At 38.8% G+C, this 18,943-nt stretch overlaps 1 protein-coding gene across 1 annotated transcript in view; it reads left to right on the forward strand.

Annotated features, from left to right (window-relative positions):
* Positions 1-16,227, forward strand: part of Cdh17 (cadherin 17) — a 62,292-nt gene extending 46,065 nt beyond the window's left edge. The window contains exons 13-17 of the mRNA XM_047546156.1: positions 1,086-1,216; positions 3,432-3,671; positions 13,579-13,695; positions 13,831-13,944; positions 16,127-16,227. Of these exons, the coding sequence (XP_047402112.1) occupies positions 1,086-1,216; positions 3,432-3,671; positions 13,579-13,695; positions 13,831-13,944; positions 16,127-16,227 (703 nt within the window). The remainder of the gene's footprint in view (positions 1-1,085; positions 1,217-3,431; positions 3,672-13,578; positions 13,696-13,830; positions 13,945-16,126) is intronic.
* The last annotated feature ends 2,716 nt before the right edge of the window (positions 16,228-18,943 follow it).

The raw sequence follows: 18,943 nt of genomic DNA on the forward strand, positions 1-18,943 counted from the left end.
GGGTTCCATTTCCACTTGCCAGTGGGAGGGTTGCTCCGCCTGCCCCACAGTCAGTCTTCACATAGGAGGGCTCATCTTTCTCCATCTGCTCCTTCCTCTGTGTATTCCAACACTGCTGTGGTGTGTTCCTCACACACAAGCTTTCTCTTGGGCTCTCTGCTCTTAGCTTGTGCACCCCATTCTGCTTGAACCACCTTTCTTGCCTCTGTTAACATCTTCATAAAAGGCTTTTCAGATTGCCATAAAATTTCCTGAGATTCCAGTGGGCCCCTTCCATCATATTTACCAATTTTATTGGAATTGTCTCTTGACATCTGCTTCCTCCACTGGCGTAAACCCCCTGTTGGTCTGCTGCCTGATATTAAGCTCTCAACTGGTGTTTGTTGAATGAGGGAGTCACGGTGCCACCAGCAGTCTGGTTATCTTCTCATTTCATCCAGTGTCTCCATCACTGGGTGCTCCAGTTTCCTTGTAGGGTACAGTTTGATGAGAGATTTTAAAATATGCTTCTGGGTTGCTTTGCTTTGAATTCTTTGATTGCCAGGAATATATAATTTTTTTTTTTGTGGTGCTGGGGATCGAACCCAGGGCCTTGTGCTTTCAAGGTGAGCACTCTACCGACTGAGCTATCTCCCCAGCCCTAGATAAATTTTTTTACCACATTTGTGACCGTATCTTTCCTAATGAGCAAACACCACTCTGCAAGGATGAACAAATCCTTTTAAAGATGTGATATGCCCAATAAGAATAGAAGTTCATTGGATTAGACAAAGGAGATGAGGGGAAGAGAGGGAGGATGGGAAGAAGAAAGACAGAATGAATCAGACATAGCTTTCCTATGTTTATATATGGATGCAAGACCTGTGTAAGTTCAAGTGCAACCACAGAATGGGATTCTAATTAGAATAAGTTATACCATCATGTATATCTAAAAAGAACAAATTAAAAATGTGATATGCAACTGAAAAATGAGATAATGGTTCTTTCCATGTTGTAAATATAATACAGATAAAGTGTTGCCATGTGCCAACTTTTTTTTCGTGCCAAGTAATGCAGCTTTCTTCTCTTCTGCTCATTTTATGAAGTTACTCACTGACAGGCGACACAAGAGGTTGGCTTAAAATTAACTCCAGCACTGGTGAGATCTTTAGCGTGGCTCCGCTGGACAGGGAAGCAGAAAGTGTGTATCGTGTACAAGTCGTGGCCACTGAAGTAGGTAAGGAAAATAAAGCGGGTGGGGATGCACCAATAGTAATGAGAGGGAGTAGTACAACTGGGGGGTGGGGGGGAGAAACTTGAGGTCAAACCACCAGGCCGGAACAACTGGTAAGGGGAAGGACTAGAAGGGGACCAAGTGTGGGGAGCACTCCATGCTTGCTGGTTTTATTAAAGGCAGAACCAGCTGTGCCCCTGAGCAGGCTTCCCCAAGACAGGGCCAACCCTGAAGGCTGGTCAGGCATTAAGGATGCCGTTCCCTTGTGGGGGCTCCTGGACCTTCCCTGCCTCCTCCAAAGGAATAGTCGTGGGTTTCCTCCTGGGAGCCAGGTCAAACCAGTGGCCTGCTGACCTGTCCTTGAGCCTTACATTGCAGGGCCTCAGGTCTTACCCTTTTTGAAGCAGAAAATGTTTTATGGAATCTCCTCTGCTTTGATATGTATCAGAATTACCAGGCAAGTTGTCAATAGAGATCCAGGAGTCTACCCTTGGAGATTCTGGTTCAGTAGGTTTAGTGGGGCCAGGGTATCTGTTTTGATGAAACAGGGTGAACTTTTGAAAGAAGACTATTGTACAGATAGGCTCGGAATGTTTGAACCATCCCTATATAATCTTTGCATACATTTAATTCATTTGTAGTTGATACTTGTCTCCTACTGGCCCTGAACATTGAATTCTAGGAGGATTTTTCAAGTTAAAAATAAGCAGGAATCATATGCTTCTGGGTGATAAGGCTGGCGATTAAAACATGGAGCTTCTATGCATTTAAATGGATTTTGCCAATGTACAGTAGGAATTATGCAGGTCAGACACTGTAATTAAATTGTAGATACATCAACTTGGCTTACTAAAAAATGAGAATTGAACAAATTACTACTAAATATAGTTTTAGACCATAAATACATTTTAAAAAGGTGAAGCCTGAAATTGGAGGCTGGAATGGGGAACAGAGAAGGGAATCATAAAAACAATCCATGTATGCGAAAAGGTTAAAGAAAAAAATTAAAGCAGTCTAGTTAAACTGAAGCAGGCAGAAATGCAGAACCGGGCGCCAACTTCGAAACGAATGTGTGCGTGGATGGGCCCTGTCTGTCGCTGGCCTTGGGTTGAGCGCATTCCACGATCACATTGTATACATTTAACTCTTGATTTAAAAGCTCCCAGTTAACCAGCAGGAAGTTTCTGGCTGAGCCCTTAGGCCTCTCGCTCCTCTACATCATGCCCCGGGAATCAACACTTCACTTCAGTGTCCGAAGGGCTTCTCACATTTTATAAGTCTCGGGATTCAAGACCACAGTCCAAAACCCTGTTCCATTTTCAGTCGTTGGCACTGAAACAAAGTAAATAGACAAAATGACTTCAAGAACACCAGGGGATTTTTCTCTGGTTTAGAGCAGTCAGGGTGTAGAAGACAGTTGAGAAGCAAGAAAACAGGCTTTACTGGAATCAGAGAAGAGGCAAGAAAACAGGGCTTACGGGAACTGAAGCAGAATCAGAAATTGTGGAAACTTGTTTGAAGGCAGGGGGAAAATATAGTCTGTTTCCATTGCACTGATAGACCCTTTCCATGCACTTAGCCTAACAACTTACTCCTCACGTGACATACGCAGAAGGTTTTACAGTTGACAATGTTTTATTGCCAAGAAGACCAAGGCACTGAGAAATTATATAACTGGCCCAAGGTCACTCAGCTACCAACTGGTCATGCAGCAGGGAACGTGTTTTTCATCTCTATAAGCCTGGCAAATATTTGTGCAGACTTTTACTATTTTCTAGAATATTCACTTACATGTGAGATTCTCACAAAGCTACATGTTTCTCAGCTGAAGAACTGAGGTTTTGAAAAACTGGATTTTTATGCCAAAGGTGGTGATAAGGAGCAATGAAGGGTGTGGGCATGAGACTTCCTTCCTGTCCTGGAAGCCTTTCTACCACTCACTAGCTCACTAGCTGTGTGACCTTGGGTAAGCTGCACCACTCCTGAGCCGCAGTCTTCTCATCTGTGAATGCACAGAGTTATTTTGAAAATAATATGTGACATATTCGGCACAGATCTTTAACCAGTAGTAAAACCAAGTTTTTGATTCTCAAAGTTTCTCTTCTTTCTACTACCTCAGTAGACATAATGCTTTTTTTTTTTTTAAAGAAAAAATATTCTTTGTTTCTGAGAGGAAAATGAGCATGCTGATATCATTTTCAATTATTCAATTCCTTAGGCGGGTCATCTTTGAGATCCACGTCGAATTTCCACCTGACCCTCACAGATGTGAATGACAACCCCCCAAGGCTAGCCAAAGACTACTCGGGCCTGTTTCTCTGCCATCCCCTCTCTGCACCTGGGAGTGTCATTTTTGAGGCCACTGATGATGACCAGCAGTCATTTCGGGGTCCCCAATTTACATTCGCCCTTGGCAGTGAAAGCTTACAGAACGACTGGGAGGTTTCCAAGATCAATGGTGAGTTGTCAAAACTCTATCAGGAAAAGACCGACGGGTGATGAAATGAAGTTGTATTTGCCTCGGTGGGTTTTCAGAACTCAACAGAGCTGCTTCCATGTTCCGGGAAGAAACACTGAGGAACAAGTATTTTTGTACGGACGTGTGCTTTCATATTTTAGGTTGAAAATGAAAAAAATGTGTATTGTTTCTTACAAGAAACGAGTGGCAGCAATGTAAAAGAGTGCCTTTTTTCCCACATCCACACCAACATCTATTATTGTTTGTGTTCTTGATAATAGCCATTCCAATTGGAGTAAGATGAAATCTTAGAGTTGTTTTAATTTGCATTTCTTTAATTACTAGAGATGAACACTTTTTCATATATTTATTAATTGCCTGTATGTCTTCTGTAAAGTGTCTGTCAAGTTCCTTGGCCCATTTATTGAGTTCTTTGTATTTTTGGTGTAAAGGTTTTTAAATTCTTTATAAATTTAGGAGCAATTATCTCTATCTGAAGTGCATGTGGAAAAGATTTTCTCCCACTCTGTAGGCTCTCTCTTCATGTTCTTGATTTTATCCTTTGCTGAGAAAACTTTTTAGTTTGAGTTCATCCCATTTATTGATTCTAGCTTGATTTCTTGTGCTTTGGGAGTCTTGTTGAGGTTTCCTAAGCCAACATAATGAGATTCAGGCCTACTTTGTCTTCTGTTAGGTGCAGGGTCTCTGGTCTAATTCCTAAGTCCTTGATCCTGAGTTGAGTTTTATGCAGGGTGAGAGTTAGAGGTTTAATTTCATTTTACTGCATATCGATTTCCAGTTTTGCCAGCACCATTTGTTGAACAGGCTATCTTTTCTCCATTGTATATTTTTGGCTCCTTTGTCTAGTATGAGGTGACTGTATTTATGTGGTTTTTGTCTCTGTGTCTTCTATTCTGTACTATTGGTCTGCCTGTCTATTTTGGTGCCAATACCATGCCGTTTAGTTACTGTTGCTCTGTAGTATACTTTAAGGTATGGTATTGTGATACCTCCTGCTTCACTTTTTCTACTCGGGGTTGTTTTGGTTATTCAAGTTCTCTTGTTCTTCCAGATGAAGTTCATGATTGCTTTCTCTATTTCTATGAGGAATGTCATTGGGATTTTAATTGGAATTGCATTGAATCTGTATAGCGCCTTTGGTAGAATGGCCATTTTTTTTTTTTTTTATTGTAAACAAATGGGATACATGTTGTTTCTCTGTTTGTACATGGCGTAAAGGCATACCATTTGTGTAATCATAAATTTACATAGGGTAATGTTGGTTGATTCATTCTGTTATTTTTTCCCTTCCCCCCACCCCTCCCACCCCTCTTTTCCCTCTATACAGTCCTCCTTTCTCCATTCCTGCCCCCCTCCCTAACCCTAACTCTAACCCTAACACTAACCCCTCTCACCCCCCATTATGTGTCATCATCTACTTATTAGCGATATCATTCATCCTTTGGTTTTTTGAGATTGGCTTATCTCACTTAGCATGATATTCTCCAATTTCATCCATTTGCCTACAAATGCCATAATTTTATCATTCTTTATGGCTGAGTAATATTCCATTGTATATATATACCACAGTTTCTTTATCCATTCATCAACTGAAGGGCATCTAGGTTGGTTCCACAATCTGGCTATGGTGAATTGAGCAGCAATCAACATTGATGTGGCTGTATCTCTGTAGTATGTTGATTTTAAGTCCTTTGGGTATAGGCCAAGGAGTGGGATAACTGGGTCAAATGGTGGTTCCATTCCAAGTTTTCTAAGGAGTCTCCATACTGCTTTCCAGAGTGGCTGCACTAATTTGCAGCCCCACCAGCAATGCATGAGTGTACCTTTCTCCCCACATCCTCGCCAACACCTGTTGTTGCCTGTATTCTTGATAATCACCATTCTAATTGGGGTGAGATGGAATCTTAGGGTGGTTTTGATTTGCATTTCTCTTATTACTAGAGATGTTGAACATTTTTCCATATGTTTGTTGATTGCTTGTAGATCTTCTTTTGTGAAGTGTCTGTTCATTTCCTTAGTCCATTTGTTGATTGGATTACTTGCATTCTTGGTGTAGAGTTTTTTGAGTTCTTTATAGATTCTGGAAACTAGTGCTCTATCTGAAGTATGATTGGCAAAGATATTCTCCCACTCTGTAGGCTCTCTCTTCACATTGCTGATAGTTTCCTTTGCTGAGAGAAAGCTTTTTAGTTTGAATCTATCCCAGTTGTTGATTCTTGCTTTTATTTCTTGTGCTATGGGAGTCCTGTTGAGGAAGTCTGGTCCTAAGCCGACATGTTGAAGCTCTGGACCTACTTTTTCTTCTATAATCTGCAGGGTCACTGGTCTGATTCCGAGGTCCTTAATCCATTTCGAGTTTAGTTTCGTGCATGGTGAGAGATATGGGTTTAGTTTCATTCTGTTGCATATGGATTTCCAATTTTCCCATACCATTTGTTGAAGAGGCTATCTTTTCTCCATTGCATATTTTTGGCCCCTTTGTCTAGTTTGAGAAAATTGTATTTATTTGGGTTTGTATCCATGTCCTCTATTCTGTACCATTGATCCACCTTTCTATTTTGGTACCAATACCATGCCGTTTTTGTTACTATTGCTTTGTAGTAGAGTTTAAGATCTGGTATTGCGATACCCCCTGCTTCACGCTTTCTGCCAAGGATTGCTTTAGCTATTCTGGGTTTCTTATTCTTCCAGATGAATTTCATGATTGCTTGCTCTATTTCTGTAAGGTACGTCATTGGGATTTTAATTGGAATTGCATTGAATCTGTATAGCACTTTTGGTAGTATGGAGAATGGCCATTTTGACAATGTTAATTCTGCCTATCCAAGAACATGGGAGATCTTTCCATTATCTAAGATTTTGTTCAATTTCTTTCTTTAGTGTTTTGTAGTTTTCATTGTAGAGGTCTTTCACCTCTTTTTTTAGATTAATTCCCAAGTTTTTTTTTTTTTTTTTTTTGAGGCTATTGTGAATGGAGTGGTTTTCCTAATTTTTCTTTCCGAGGATTCATCATTTATGAATAGAAATGCATTAGATTTACACATTGATTTTATATCCTACTTTGCTGAATTCATTTATTAGTTCTAGAAGTTTTCTAGTGGAGTTTTTTTTGGATCTTCTAAGTATAGGATCATGTCATCAGCAAATAGTGACAGCTCAGGTTCTTCTTTTCCTATTTGTATCCCTTTAATTTCTTTGGTCTAATTGCTCTGGCAGATGTTTCAAGGATGATGTTGGATAGAAGTGGTGAAAGAGGGCATCCCTGTCTTATTCCAGTTTTTAGAGGGAATGCTTTCAGTTTTTCTCCATTAAGAATGATATTGGCTGTGGGCTTAGCATAGATAGATAGCCTTTACAATGTTGAGGTATGTTCCTACTATTCCTTTTTTTTTCTAATGTTTTAAGCATGAAGGGGTGCTATATTTTATCAAATGCTTTCTCAGCATCTATTGAAATAACCATTTGATTCTTTAAGTCTGTTGACATGATGAAATACATTTATTGATTTCTGGATGTTGAACCAACCTTGCATCCCTGGGATAAACCCTACTTGATCATGGTGCACTATCTTTTTAATATATTTTTGTATGTGATTTGCCAGTATTTTGTTAAGGATTTTTGCATCTATGTTCATCAGGGATATTGGTCTAAAGTTTTCTTTCCTTGATGAATCTTTGTCTGGTTTTGGTATCAGAGTGATACTAGCCTCACAGAATGAATTTGGAAGGGTTCCCTCCTTTTCTATTTCCTGGAATACTTTGAGGAGTATTGGTATTAGTTCTTCTTTAAAGGTCTTGTAGAATTTGGCTAAAAATCCATCTGGTCCTGGGCTTTTCTTGGTTGGTAGGCTTTTGATGGCTTCTTCTATTTTGGTGCTTGAAATTGATCTGTTTAAATTGTGTATGTCTTCCTGATTCAGTTTGGGAGGATCATATGTCTCTAAAAATTAGTCAATGTCTTTGAAATTTTCTATTTTGTTGGAGTCTAGATTTTCAAAGTAGCTTCTAATTATGTATTTCAGTGGTGTCTGTCATGATCTTTCCTTTTTCATCACAAATTCTAGTATTTGAGTTTTCTCTCTCCTTCTCTTTATTAATGTGGTTAGGGGTTTATCAGTTTTATTTTTTCAAAAAACCAACTTTTTGTTTTGTCAATTTTTTGAATTGTTTCTCTTGTTTCAATTTCATTGATTTCAGCTCTGATTTTAATTATTTCCTGTCTTCTATTTTTGGTGTTGATCTGTTCTTTTTCTAGGGCTTTGAGATATAATGTTAGGTCATTTAGTTGTTGACTTTATTTTTTAATGTATGAGCTCAATGCAATGAACTTTCCTCTTAGTACTGCTTTCAGAGTGTCCCAGAGATTTTGATATGTTGTGTCATTGTTCTCATTTACCTCTAAGAATTTTTTTATTTCTTCCCTGATGTCTTCTGTTATCATTGCATCATTCAATAGCATATTATTTAGTCTCCAGGTATATGAGTAGTTTTTGTTTGTTATTTTTATCATTGATTTCTAATTGCATTCCATTATGGTCTGATAGGATACAAGGTAGGATCTCTGTTTTTTTGTATTTACTAATGACTTCTTTGTGGCATAGCATTTGGTCTATTTTAGAGAAGGATCCATGAGCTGCTGAGAAGAAAGTATATTTACTTGATGATGGATGAAATACTCTGTAAATGTCCATTAAGTCTATATCATTGATTATATTATTTAGTTCTATAGTTTTTTTCAGTTTTTGTTTGGAGGATCTATCCAATGGTGACAGGGGTATGTTAAAGTCTCCCACTATTATTGTGTTTTGGTCTATTTGAGTCTTAAAATTGAGAAGGGTTTGTTTGACGTACACAGATGCTCCATTGTTTGGGGCATAAATATTTAAAATTGTTATCTTGCTGTTTTGTGCTTCCATTAAGCAGTATGAAATGTCCTTCTTTATCCCTTCTGACTAACTTAGATTTGAAGTCCACTTTATCTGATTAAGGATGGAGACCCCTGCTTTTTTTACTGGATCCATGTGCATGGTATATTTTTCCCCATCCTTTCACCTTTAGTCTGTGGATGTCTTTTTTCTATGAGATGAGTCTCTTGAAAGCAGCATATTGTTGGGCCTTCCTTTTTAATCCAATCTACCAGTCTAGTCTTTTGATTATTGAGTTTAGGCAATTAACATTCAGGGTTATTATTGCGATATGATTTGTATTCCTGGTCATTTTGGCTTATTTTTGGTTTTTAACTTGACTTGGTTTCTCCTTTGATTGGCTTTTCCTTTAGGGTGGTTCCTCCCTTTGCTGACCTGTATTGTTTTTTACTTCCTCCTCATGAAATATTTTGCTGAGTATGTTCTGTAGGGCAGGCTTTCTATTTGTAAATTCTTTTAACTTTCGTTCATCGTGGAAAGATTTTATTTCATCCATCAAATCTGAAGGTTAGTTTTGCTGGGTATAGGATTCTTTGGCATCCATGTTCTTTCAGAGCTTGAAATATATTGTTCCAGGCCCTTCTTGCTTTTAGAGTCTGGGCTGAGAAATCTGCTGATATCCATATTGGTTTCCCTTTATATGTAATCTGATGCTTTTCTCTCAGTCTTTTTTTTTTTATTGTATACAAATGGGATACATGTTGTTTCTCTATTTGTACATGGAGTCAAGGCATACCATTTGTGTAATCATAAATTTACATAGGGTAATGATATTTGATTCATTATTCTCTCACAGTCTTTAAAATCCTATCTTTATCTTGTATGTGAGGTATTTTCATTATAATGTATCTTGGTGTGGATCTGTTGTAATTTTGTGCACCTGGTGTTCTGTAAGCCTCTTCTATTTGATTTTCATTTCATTTTTCAGGTTTGGGAAATTTTCTGATATTATTTCATTGAACAGGTTGTTCATTCCTTTGGTTTGTTCTCTCTGCCTTCCTCAGTCCCAATAATTCTTAAATTTGGTCTTTTCATGATGTCCCATAGTTCTTGGAGGTTCCATTCATGACTTCATAATATCTTCTCAGTTAGTTCAACTTTATTTTCAAGATTAAATATTTTCTTCATTGTCTGAGATTATTTTCCACGAGATCTATTCTGTTGGTGATGCTTTCTATTGAGTTTTTAATTTGGTTTACTGTTTCTTTCATTTCAAGTATTTGTTTGTTTGTTTTTTCAGAATCTCTATCTCTTTATTGAAGTGTTCTTTTACTTCCTGCATTTGCTCTTTTAACTGTTTACTGTAACGATCATGCATTGCCTGCCATTTGCTCTCTTATCTCGACGTTTGCTTCATGGATCATTTTAATTATGCAGATTCTAAATTCTTTTTCTGTCATTTCTACTGCCATGTGGTCATTGCATTCTATCAAAATTCTTGGTTTGTTAGGGACTCTTTCTTCCCCTGTTTTTTCTATATATATGTATATATTTTTTTAAAAATTTTTTTTGTATACTCCCCTCCAGCAGTGAAGATCTGAGATACTGAAGTTTCCCCCCTGCAGCTTATTATGACATTGTAGTTTTCCAGTACCTCTCCTTTGAAGCGGAGATCAACAAGAGCAGCACCCAATACAGAGAAAATGCAGCCCTGAAACAGATAGCCCCTATAAAGACTTTAACATTATTGTAATAAACAGAATGAGTTCGATTACTATTTACAGTATTTCTTGTTGTGAGGATGGGGAGGGGTGTAGGATGTGAGTAAATAGAGGGCCTCCAGTCTCCTGTAGGTGTCTCAGGAAGGGAGCTTCCCTTCCAATGATGGTGGCCACACCCTCAAGAATAATTCAAAATGCCTGCACCAGCCTCCAAAGAAGCTGGGGAGCCCCAGCAGGGTGCAGGCCAGAGGGCTCAGTAACTAGTGTCCGTCCACAGTGTGGGGGTGGGGGGCGCGGCTCCATATTTTTCATTTAAGGTCCATCTGATTTTGGTATCACCAATGTGACCTTATAGAATGAGTTTGGAAATTTTTTACATCTTTCAAATAATGTATTTTGTTTGATTTGTTGAATCAGTTGGTATACAGTTATTTATATTATCTTAGTATATGCAGATATGTAGTGATATCACTTCATTCTGACATTAGTAAATTTTTTTTTCTGATAAATCTAGTTGGAATTTAATTTTATTGGCATTTTCAAAGAACCAGCTATTGGTTTCCTCAGTGGTTTTATATTTGATTGTCTAGATCTTATTTCCTTTATTCTCTTATATTATGCTTATTTTGTTCTTGTTGCATTAGTGTAGAAGCTGTGGCAACTAGAGAACTTTTTTTCTTCGTCATAGGCATTTTGTGCTCTAAATTCATCTGCCATAAATTTATGTTAGCTGCATTCCTCATAGTTTAATAAACTCTGTATTCATTCTCATTAATTTAAAATACTTTAATATTCCTTTAGATTTCTTCCTTGACCTGTGTTTAGTTTCCAAATATTTGGGGAATATTTTATACATATTTCTGGTTCTAATTTAATTCCATCATGACCAGAGAACATATGGCTGAACTCCTTTAAAAATTTTTGAGATGATTTTCCTTTAAAGCAACTTGATTACCTGCCATGGTGTAATTTTATTCATTTTTCTTGTTCCTGACATTTAATAATTTTCTGGAATGAGGGCTTAGAGTTTTCATCAAAATTGGAAAATTATTAGTCATTATTTAATAATTTTTTCTTTTCACTTTCTTCCCCTACAGAAATGCAATCATACCAAAAAAGAAAAGAAATGCAATCATACATGTATTTATGCCACTTGAAGTTCATCAAAGTTCACTGATGCCCTGTTAACTTTGTTTTTCTCCATTTTTGATAGTTTCTACATCTTTAAAAAAATCGCTGATTATATCCAATTTGATGTTAATCTCATCTTTTTTCAAAAAAAATTTTTAGTTTTTATCTCTATAATTTGGGTCTTCATATTTAAACATAACATTCCCAATTTTTCTTCTAGCTTCCTACATATGCAGAATATGGTCACAGTAACTTGTCCTTGTACACTGTTTTTGTCATGAGTCATTTCTGGGTAGTTTTTGACTGCTTGCTTTCTCATTTTTCTCCTTTTGGATGTTTCATTTTTTTTTTTTTATTAAGTTAGGTGTTTGGATGCTGAATATTTTTATATTTCCAAAAATATTCTTGAGCTGCAGTTACTTGGAAAGTGTTTTAAAACAATGTGAAAGCATCAATTTTAAACAATTTTGTTTGGTTAAACAGGACAAGGGCAATGTTTATTTTAGGGCTAATTTTTCCAAATGCCTGAGACAAAACCCTTCTGTGAACTCTACCTGATGCCCCTTGAATTATGACGTTTCTGGTTCTTGGGAGCAGGAACAGTTCCTGGCCCTTTGGAGTTCACAGATTGTTTTAATTGTTCTATTAGGAGGCTCATTCCCCAGCTTAGGTAGCTACCTTATGTATACACTTCGACCAGTACTCAGTTAAGGACTTTGGTATGTGCACAGGTGCTGTCTCCCAGGCATGTGCTTCTGTGACCTCTAGTTGCCTTGACATCTCCTTATTCAGCTCCATTGCCTCAATTCAAGGTCATGCCTGGACCTTCTAAGCTAGAGGCAATGGTAGGACATATATCATCTATCTTTCAGGGATGGTTGTCCTTTGTTGTCTAAAAGCCAATGTCTTTAAAACCATGGTTTCATAATTTGTTCTTTTAGCTGTTTTTGGCAGATGGCAAATCTGATCCCTGTTATTCCATCTTCTCTAGAAATGGAAGTGTACACCAAAATAATTTTGAAATCCAAAAATCTTTCCCCAAACTCTGGAAAGTTTCTAGGTATATATGTGAATAGGGAGGGTGTAAGAAGAGGGAGTTGCAACAAGATCAAAACTGTCTCTAGAAATTTGAGTCTTATTTTGCACTCTTAATTTTCTATAGAAGAAGAATAAAAGGAAATACTCTGAACGTTGGGATACTGTCCCCTTATTTCAGGGCTTGAAGAGATTGAGGGCTACTGATGCAATGACTTACTGGTGTCACACAGCTCACCAGCAGCAGGTTAGAGACTCAGGATCAGGTCTATAGAAGTTCTTTTCCACGTACTCTCTAATCGCCATGCCATGGACAGTCAATTCTCATTACTTATAGGTTTATAAATCATCTAGCTAATATTTGTAATTCCCAAACCGATACTTAATAAAGCTGCTGCATTCATGGACCCTGGCAGAGTGCACAGTCCCAGCCGGGGATGAACAAGGTGACGCTTGGCCTGTGGATTTTGCTCTCACATTGTTAGCAAGTGATCTTAGCAGCCTACTTAGTGCCTCGTTTTGGGTGTGTTTGCTTTTCATTGGTGATTTCGTTATTTTAATGGCTCCAAAGCAGAGTGTAGTGCTGCTGACTGTTCCTAAGTGAAAGAAGGCCATGACGTGCCTGAGAGAGAGAGTACACATGGTAGATACGCCGCCTATGGGCAGGGTCATGGTGCTGCTGGCTGTGAGCTCAATGTTAATGAGTCAACAATATAAGCTAAATAAGATATTGTTAGCCAGGAACAAGCAGGAAACATGCTAACATATTCGTCCCTTGATTAAAATGCTGTGACTGAAAGCTCACAGGAATCTCACCCTGTATGTCACTTAGGAGGAAACGTTTTTATATTTGCTACTTGAGTCTTTAGGGCAACTCTTACAGAGCCAACTACTGGAAGGAATTGTATTTGTTTCTATCTAGAAATCAAGAATTGAGAACTTAAAGGATGATTTAACTCTTTAGCATTATGAGAAGACACGTGTCGAAGGATATAGGTGATGACTTTGGGTAATGTAACTCATCTCAAACCACTTCCCAACTTTGTATACGATGCAAAGTCGAGTTCTATTCCTGGTGATCCAGGGCTCTAGAATTTGTGGTTTCATGTCATTCATTTTTCCTCTGTTTTGACAGGTACTCATGCCAGACTCTCCACCAAGCACACAGACTTTGAGGAGAGACTTTATAAAATCTCCATCCGCATCAATGATGGGGGTCGGCCACCCTTGGAAGGGACTGTCTCTTTACCAGGTAGATATTTTGCGATGGGAAACTTAGGATAATATCTGTCAGCATGGGAAGTTGAAAGGAATTTTTGTCTTTGATGTAGAATTCTGCACTATTCACTTGAAATTTTATCGTACCAAATACTGTTCTGTTTTTCAGTTACTTTCTGCACATGTGTGGATGGGAGTTGTTTCCGGCCAGTAGGTAGCCAGGAAGGGAGGCCCACTGTGGGTATGGCAGTTGGTATACTCCTGACAACCCTTCTGGTCATTGGTGAGTACAGCTCCTCAGGTTCAAGGGTTCCTGTGCTAGCTAGCCCTCAGGAACATGAGTTCTTCTTAGTGCCTGCCTTCATGGATTCGTCTGCTAGATGCTTACATGGCAAGATAGGCACAAGTCAGAAATCTCTAACTAACCACATCAAACTTTCCTGGATTGGACAGATTGCTTTAGAATGACCTTATCCATATCACTGTCTTTTTAGTTTAGGAAATATAAAAGACTTTGTGTCAGTTTAACAATACTGTATCAAATACCGGAGATCATCAACTTAAAAAGATTTGTTTGGTTCACAGTTTCAGAGGTTCCAATCCATAATTTATTGACCTCTTGCTTTTGGGTCCATGGGGAGGGAACATATGGTCACAGAAGTGTGTGGCAGAGCCAAGCTGTTCACTTCATGGCAGGGAAAAAATGAGCGAGGAGGAAAGGGCTGGGTTCTATGGTCCTCTTTGAGAGCATTCCCTGAATGATTAGAAGACCTTCCTTTCAGAAGACCCTGATTCAGAGGTTTCACCACCTCCCCACAGCACCATGGGCCCTGAGGGACATAAGGATGCAAACCCTGTCAAGCTTTAAAGCATAAATTATATTCTAAGCCTAGTTATGAAGCTTCCATGATGAAAAAAAAAGTAACGCAGTTGCTGTGCCCCAGCTATGGGTCTGGCACTGAGCTTGGTGGGGATGGAAACATACAGGTACAGAGGTATGGTCTCTGACAGATATTTTTGGAATAGGTAGACATTAGCCTTCCAGTGGAGATGTAGAGATGCCTGGAATGTTGCAAAATTGCCCTTTGTTTATTTTCATGACTGGACCCTGATTCTTTATGACTCAGAACAGCCCCACTGCATCACAGCCCTGACTACCTTGGCTCCCAGCAAGCCCCCTCTTGGAGCTTGCTCTCTTTGCCAACAACTCAGTGTCTACTGTAGTAATTCCCTTTTCAACTGTTACCCACACCACAGGTGCACCTGACTGAAGGGGTTAACACAGTTTCACAGACTTTCTCTAATAAAGAGGGGGACTGGGATTATTCCAAGTATTCTTGATTATTCTTTACCTCTGGTCTTTTCTCCCATGACCCAAGCTGTCATGATGCAGTATGATTTATGGGCCTAAAAAAAGATATCCTTTCTTATACCCTTCTGACATGGGAGGGTCTTCATGATATGGTTTCAGCCCACCCTAACATGCACAGCAGCCACCGTGCCTCCCTGAGAACCACGCCTGCTGTACATCTTTCACACTAATGAAACTGGCTCTTGGAGGTCCTACCCACTTACCAAGCTCCCCTCTACCTCCTCTATTATTTTGTCTAACTACCTTGAAAGGATTTTTGAGTTTATGTACCAAATAGAAATTTTTCCTACACACTCACTTAATCCGGTAATCCTACCACAAGTGAAAGAATGGAAGAGTTTGGGGAAAGATATAGGGGTAGAATTAATAGGATCTTACAGTTTCATATTCTTATTCTTTTGAAATAAGGTTGGAGTTATTAAAAGATTCTTAATGGTCTTCTGAGCATCCAGTCTTTTCTGCTATGATATTTCTTGCAAATGTACTGATAGGTTAATTTCCTTTAATAATCCCTTTTTCATAGTGGTTTTTGATAATAACACTTAGTGCTAAGGTGCACAGTGCAATTTTGTAGGCCTCAGAGATGGGAGAAACCAGAAAGCTCAGGCAGTCTACTTAAGGTCCTTTAATAACCTAGGCTAAAACCACGAGGAAGGTGTCAGAGAAAATGTATTTTTTATATAGACACAATCAAAGTAGGCTTTAAGTAGGTGACAGGTCAGTACAGCTCTCTGGTTGTTCTGATAGGACTGTTCCCTAAGAAAGGAGGACTGAACCACTATTTGAATATGTACAAACTTCAGGAATGCTGTCAGAGGCTTGTCCACTCAGGAGTGTAAGACACTGGGCTCTAGCCCCTGGTAGAGGCCCAGTGACAGCCAGCAAGTTAGATCTGACTTGGAACTTGATAAACACCACTGTCCAGTGATTACTTACCCAAGAAAGTAAAAATCTGGAGTCCCTTGTTCACTAGGACAACAAAACTTTGTTGAACCACAAACAAAAACGAAGCTGTGTGAGTCACTTTTTCCTAAGAAGATTCTACTTTTGATTCGAAGATTCCATCTATTTGACCCTGGGTTTTCTCTTTTAGGTATAATTTTAACAGTTGTGTTTATCCGCATAAAGAATGATAAAGGCAATGATAATGTTGAAAATGCTCGGTCATCTGAAGTCAAGCCTCTGAGAAGCTGAATTTGAAAAGGAATGTTCAAGTTTATATACCAAATGCTCTTTCAGTGACAACTGTTCAGTCTCACTTTTCCTCCAACATGTGCACTATATATATTTTTACAGACATTCCCTTTTGCCCTTTAATATTTTACTACTTAGATATTTCATGTGCTACAGACATTAGAGAGATTTTTCCATTTCCCATGACATTTTTCCCCCTCTGCAAAAACCTTAGTTACTTAACCCAAACCAAAAATGTGTTTTCCCTTTGGGGAAAGATGAGATGATTAGATATTCTTTACGTTTTTTTCTTCATTAAGGAGATTATCAGTTGTCTACCACAGAACTTTCTGGATTCCATTTAAGCTTTTTCTAATTCCATCCTGTGCCCCCTTTGTCTGTATCTCCTGTGGGGTAGTACTGAATTTAGAACATTCATCAAACAAAAGAACAAAGAGGACTCAGGAAAAAAAGAGTATCCCTGGCCCTTGTATGAACAGAAACTGTTACTAACCACCTTGAACCCAATATGACTGATTCTACTCTTTGATGGAGGTCCTCCAGCTTGGGAATGGCACAGAACCCCAAAGGTACCAAACACAGTTGCTCTGTTTCTATAAGGGCCAACTTCATATACCTGGGTGCAGGAAGCACAGCTACCCAGGTTTACTCACTTCCTACCATGCTTACATGCTGCGCATGTTTTATTTGTATATTAATAAAGTTTTAGTTATTATATATTTAATGTGTGGAGAAAATACGGAAGCATGGAAATGGTAAATCAAGAATAAACACTGTGGTTGGTTTTGTTTCCCTGATCTCTTGGCTCCGTTCTTTATTTGCTGAAGACTGGATAACAATAGTTATTTATCAAAATTGCTTCCTGTGTAGAAGTAAGCCAAGAGCAAGTGTCTATGGTATAAAAAAAAAAAAAAAAAAATCACTGCTCACGTGGTCATGGATTGAGGCGTTCCTGGTAAGTACACTAGAATTTTAAATAAGAACTTTATAGAGTGTTAGCACTTCTGGGTCTGGAGCTGTTGGGTGGCTCCTGGTGTGAACCCTGGGTACATTCAATATTGTACCACTCCTGAGAAATGTTAACTAGGATGACAGGATGCTCCTATGATGGTTGTGGAAGCAGCCCAAGGACTCATTTGTCATAAACTTAAAAAATAATAGATCACAAAGAAAATAAAGGCAAAAAAGTAAGATGAAACACCTAAGCTGTTTTTGAAATCTCCGTACCCCTTTCTTCTATAAAATACATGGTTCCTCTCAAATGATTTATGTCTTCACATAGGGATCATTGATAGTTCTCACAATGGCTAATGTTCTCTCCTGGCCCACTTCAAGTAAAAGGCAAAACAAAACCCCAAGAGCATCAAAACAAAATCTGCTTCACGAATTGTACCCCAGGTTGAACAGTCCAACTTTCTCAGAAGCTCTATAGGCATGGGGTCAGCAGATTGGTCTAGAACTGGGCTCAAGTGATTGTCCTGCCTCAGCCTACCATGTAGCTGGGACTATAGACATGTACCACTGTGCCCAGTGCTTGCATGTTTTTAACCAAGGAGTGACTAATGGGGCATTTAGGTCACTTAATGTTGTATTGCCTTATCTTATTTTCAGAAATTCTATTATCATTACTAGAAGACTGAATGGACTTAGAGTCCCTCCTGCCTCACCACCATGTGGTCCTCCCAGGAATTACTGGTATCACTTGATAACAGGCTGGTCACACAGAACTTTCTCATCTAAAATCATTGATTATTCAATAAGCTTGTGTCTTTCTTGGGTGGGCCTCTCTCTCAACCGTCACCATAACCATAACCATAACCAGATCCTACCCAGTGTTAAAGTCCAGTGTAAACACTGGTCCCTCTGGGAAGCCATCTCTGCCTTCTTCCAGGAGACCAGGTCACAGCCTCATCTAAAATTCCATTCTGGTGAGGCAAATAGTCTCCCTGCAGGATCCATTACTCTCTTCTGTTGGAAGCCATTGGGTTTCCCAATGGGAAACATGTCCCCCAGTCACTGCCCAATTTATATAGTTGGGTAGAGCCAATCCCTATTCTGCATTTCCCCAGATCTGGAGTTGGGTACTTGATCTCAGATTCACTTTGACTATTTTAATTGAAAATCTTAGAAAAGGACTCTGTCCATATTTAATTTGCTAAAGTAGTAAGAAGCAAGCAGTAAGCTTAATACATTCCACTTATCATAGAGGTGGACTTTCCTCTAGAAGGAGAATCACAGAAAAGGATGAGAGGGAAAGTTTTAAAGATGCTGAGTAACTGGATCCAGCTATGTCTAAAAGCAACATTGCCCTGACTTTTCTAGCCTATGAACCAATGTTTCCCCCTTGACTTTAAAGCACAGTGAATTTCTACCCCTTGCAACCTTGTGTATGGCCCTTCTCATGTTCTACCATTAGTGCCCATTTGATCTCCCCAGCTAGTCTGGGACTTCTCAGAAACCTCAGTACCACTGTGTGAGCAGAAGTCCTGGCTTATAGTAGCTCTTCCATACTTTAATAAAAAATACATGAAATAGCTGATTCATCTTGTCCATTTAAGTGCCACCCACTTGACAATCTGACCTAAAAGAATGGTATAACTCATCTTTTGTATTTGCTCACAGTATCCTCAAAGTCCCCTCAAACAGTTTTCCAATCCACTCTCCTTTTCTCTATCCACAAACCCTGATGCTCTATTCAGACATCCTCAGGCAGGTC

The sequence above is a fragment of the Sciurus carolinensis genome, chromosome 1 (genome assembly GCF_902686445.1).
Source record: "Sciurus carolinensis chromosome 1, mSciCar1.2, whole genome shotgun sequence".
Taxonomy (NCBI): domain Eukaryota; kingdom Metazoa; phylum Chordata; class Mammalia; order Rodentia; family Sciuridae; genus Sciurus; species Sciurus carolinensis.